Genomic DNA, 4,217 nt, shown 5'->3' with positions numbered 1-4,217 from the left:
AATCCACAGTAACTGAAGAACTTAAAGGGCGCTTATTATCGTTAAAACGCGGCAACATCTGAGCGTGATCGGTATAAATGTGCAATATATAAAAAATGAAACCATTATAAGTCAAACGTTGGCAAATAAAGAGCTCAGGCAGAGACATACAGGTCATTACTTAAAGTCTGTAAAGTTAGAAGTCCTAAATGATTATAAAATCGACATAAACCAAATATTGACCATAACAACAGACAATGGAGCAAACATGGTAAAGGCGGTACATGACTTAAACGCAGACCTAAGAAATGATCAAAAAGACGACTTAACAGAAAACAGTTTGATATTGATTGAAAATAGTTTTCGTTCACAAATAATAGCTAGCATCCGATGTGGCTCCCATACGCTGCAACTTTGCGTAAATGATGTTTTAAATAAAGAGGAAACCAGGCATACAATAGAAAAATGCAGATGTGTTATAAAGAAATTAAGATGCCAAATATACCTGAATATCTTGAAAAGTGGTGCCTACAAGATATCTGTCTTAGATTGCGTTACAAGGTGGAATTCAACATATAATATGATCGAAAATTTATACGAGTTAAAAGAGTTTGTTACCTCATTGAGTTTGGAAAATACTGACCTTTTAATTAGTCACGAAGAGTGGAATTTTATACCAGAATTTTTGAAAATATTCAAAAGTTTTTATACTGTTATAGTTAAGTTACAGTCTGAAAAATTGCTTTATAGTGACTTATATATAATTATAATGGATATTATACTTCAAGTTGAAAACCTTCCACGCAGTGAGCTTCGAGTTTCTTTACTTTCAAGTTTAAATAAGAGAAAGTCAAAGCTCTTCGAAAACGATTTATTTAATGCAGCTGTATATTTGCACCCAAGAATCACAGTTATTTTAAACTCAATTTGCACAATCGATGAATTTCGTACGTCATTTACATACCCGGATTGCTTCTTAAAAAGTTAATATTTGATATATCACGATATGTATAAATAATTTAATTTTTTATCTCCCTAGTTGAGATATAAGTTTATACTTTAAATACATACATACATTTATAAATTTTTATTTATGTGCAAACATCTTAGCCTTCGTTTGCAAACAAGAGGTCGCACAGTTACCCGCGTCGTTGCGACGTCGCTCTGGCGAAGTCGTTTTGGTGAACTCGGAACGACGTCGCTCTGGTGAAGTCGTTTGGGTGAACTCGAAACGAATCCGTTTCTTCGAACCCACAAGTTTTTTGAGGAACCTCCGGTCTGGGTTGGACAAGTTCCACGCCCGTTTGGGTGAACTCAAAACGAATCCGTTTCTTCGAACCCACAAGTTTTTTGAGGAACCTCCGGTCTGAATAAATAAGAATAAATAAAAGTCATTCATTTGGATACTAAACCGTTTTTATTATGACAGAATATGGAATCCACAATGTACACTTGTACTCAGAAAATTAAGCCGCCTACATATTTTTTTCAGTATTCATAATATTCTTCATATTATTTTTATTTTATTTTAATTTTTTTTTTATAAAGGTACAGTTCACTCTATTGACCTTATTAATAAAAAATAAAATTTGTGGGTATGAAGTTTTTTTAAATTTGGTATAAAACTGTACTTTTACTTTAAATTTGGTATAGATTTTGAGCATAGTTTTGCAGTTCGCTTGTATATCGTTTTTGCGGACTGCAGGGGAGTCGTTTTTGCGACCCGCCGGTAAGTCGTTTTTGCGACTTTTCATCCGACGGCGAGTTCACCAAAACGAGTCGGAAACGACGTTAATGGACAGCTATATGTATATGTAACTGAATCTCCTAGTGCTTTGCCAAGCAGTACGCAGATGTTTACACATGAAATTTCATGAGTACCTGGTACTCACGCCTTTTTCTGTCAATAATATTCCCAGAAAATATTTCACGAGCCGAACCAAGGCACACAAATACAGGTAGAAGCCAAAATGACGTTGCTCTCATGAGAACCAAACCTTTAAACTTCAACTTGTTTTTCTTATATTTCCTATATTTCGTTACGCTTTGAATGTCATATCGTTAGTTTTTTTGAATGTTCGTTAATAACAAATTTTAATTAACAATTGAATTTTTGTAGCGTTGTGCGGTTTATACTTAGTGTATGTGTTAAAAATGCAACACCTGAAGCGTTGTTTTTTATGTGGAGTTAAATATAAAGCAGATACCACTAATTTTTTTAAGGTGCCTCAATATCCTTCGCGTAAGGAGCATTGTGAAAGCAGTTGTGGGGCAGAGGTGCAAAATGCTTTGCTGTGTGTTAAACATTTTAAAGGAGCAGATTTCACAAATACGCCGGGAGGTACAGGAAAGGCAAGTTTGATGCCAAGTGCTGTTCCTATGACCCTTATGACGAAAAGTCCCTCCAACAACACTGCATGTCATAAATCAAAAACAGAAAACAACATACGAGTTAACAAATTTTAACTAAAGAAAATAAATAAATAAAAATAAACTTAAAATTTACTTAAAAACGTCAACCAGTGAAATGTAATTTTTTTATTTTTCCTTACACATTTTTATTTTTACTCTCCCGAAAACTTTGACTTTTGTAGGTTTAACGTCAAATTGGCTTCTACCTGTTTTTATTGTACCATGCGCCGAGCAACAAAATATTGATGAGCCCGCAATGAGCAGCCAATCAAGCCCAGCGCCAAAATCACTAAATGATTTCCTTTCCAATTTAGACCCTACGCCTATCAATGAAGAGCCAACGACTTCATCGAGTTTACGCATCGAAACTGATATATTTATGTACGAACGACAACACAGGATAGCTCTTGGAGAGAATATACTGGGATTTTGGAAGAATCAAAACAATTCCATGACTGCCATAGCTGAAGTTATTTTGGCCATCCCTTGTACTCAAGTCAGCGTGGAGCGGTTATGTTCTTCCTTGAAGTACATTTTATCCAACCAGCGGAACAAATTAACACCAATAAATTTGGAAAATATTTTACCAGTTAGAGCTAATGGAGAATTTAATAAAAATTAATACACATGTATCACTATGTATGTACATATTTTTTTAAATGAATTTTAATTAATAAATTTCACGTGAAAACATAAGAACATCAAGCATTTTTCAGTTGCATATGATATACACAATGTGTATGCATGTATGTATACTATAGGAATCGTTTCGTTTAGTGTTGTGAGCACGGTTGCCGTTTTGGTCCAAATGGACCAAATTTGGTCAATTTCTTTTCGTTTGGTCCATTGGTCCAATTGTTTTTGAAATAGTCCATTTCACAAGCCTTTGGTTAGGTTATTATTACCCTTTCACTTCATGCAATAGTTTCGCGTTTTCAATTTTTTTCTATTTAATTGATGAATATTCCGCCCCATGATACAAAAAACAAGGTAGTTCCATTGTCACTTTTTCGTCGCCATATTAACAACCTGACAATTAAGCAGATTGTGACATTTCGTGCTACCATACCCAATATCTAAAATCCTTCAAATTTTCTTATTAATTTTTTGTCGATTTAAAAATATTTTGTTCTTACATGTACATTTTAAATTGTATGAAAGCTGACAGTTTATAGAATTCAGTAGCGACGAAAACAAAGGGGGGTTAAGTGGTTAAACCTTACCTAAGCCGATCATAAAACTTGCGACGCAATTTCAGCTTATACCTATGGGTCTTGGCGAGAATGTTAACCCTGAAGGTTTTGCTTAAAATGGTTCTTGGGATACACCCTGTGATCATGTTACTTTCCAGAAGGTGTCGCGCCCGTTTTCCTGTACATATTTCCGTTGGAAAAATAAATGCTTCCAGAGGTATCTATGCGTCACAAGAATTTTAGTTTATTTGGTTTATACCGCTAGCTTTCAATGGCTTTGAGATCGTTTTCATATACCCCCATTTTTCATAGGTTTTGGATTGATTTCATTTTCCTCTATTCCTAGTTCTACGGTGGCACGCCGCATTTTCCAATAAACTCTTATTTTTCCATGAGCTTAAGATTGACTTCATATACATATATCCATACAAAGTTCCAGGACCCTACCACAAATACTTCCAGAGATATGCACTCTGAAAAATTCGATTTGTATGGGAGGTTCTACACGCCCTTTAGATATCGGTTTTGTTTTAGCCTATAACCATTATTGGAAAACTTGTGTCCGAAATTTCAAAAAAAGCCGGTATGGGCATTGTGACTCCTCAAGCGAAATGAACTAATGATTGCAAAAAA

The 4,217-nt window shown here is 34.7% G+C and overlaps 1 protein-coding gene across 1 annotated transcript in view; it reads left to right on the top strand.

Annotated features, from left to right (window-relative positions):
- Positions 1-47: 47 nt before the first annotated feature.
- The window catches only part of LOC118751549, a gene marked incomplete at its 5' end in the record, with an annotated part of 4,367 nt that continues 197 nt past the window's right edge, over positions 48-4,217 (top strand). Inside the window, 1 exon segment of the mRNA XM_036486376.1 lies at positions 48-926. Within this exon segment, the coding sequence (XP_036342269.1) occupies positions 48-926 (879 nt within the window).

The sequence above is a fragment of the Rhagoletis pomonella genome, unplaced genomic scaffold (genome assembly GCF_013731165.1).
Source record: "Rhagoletis pomonella isolate Grant_MI unplaced genomic scaffold, Rhpom_1.0 Rhpom_scaffold_00789, whole genome shotgun sequence".
Taxonomy (NCBI): domain Eukaryota; kingdom Metazoa; phylum Arthropoda; class Insecta; order Diptera; family Tephritidae; genus Rhagoletis; species Rhagoletis pomonella.
The sequence above is the reverse complement of the archived record's forward strand: the minus strand, read 5'-3'. Positions and strand labels throughout refer to the sequence as shown.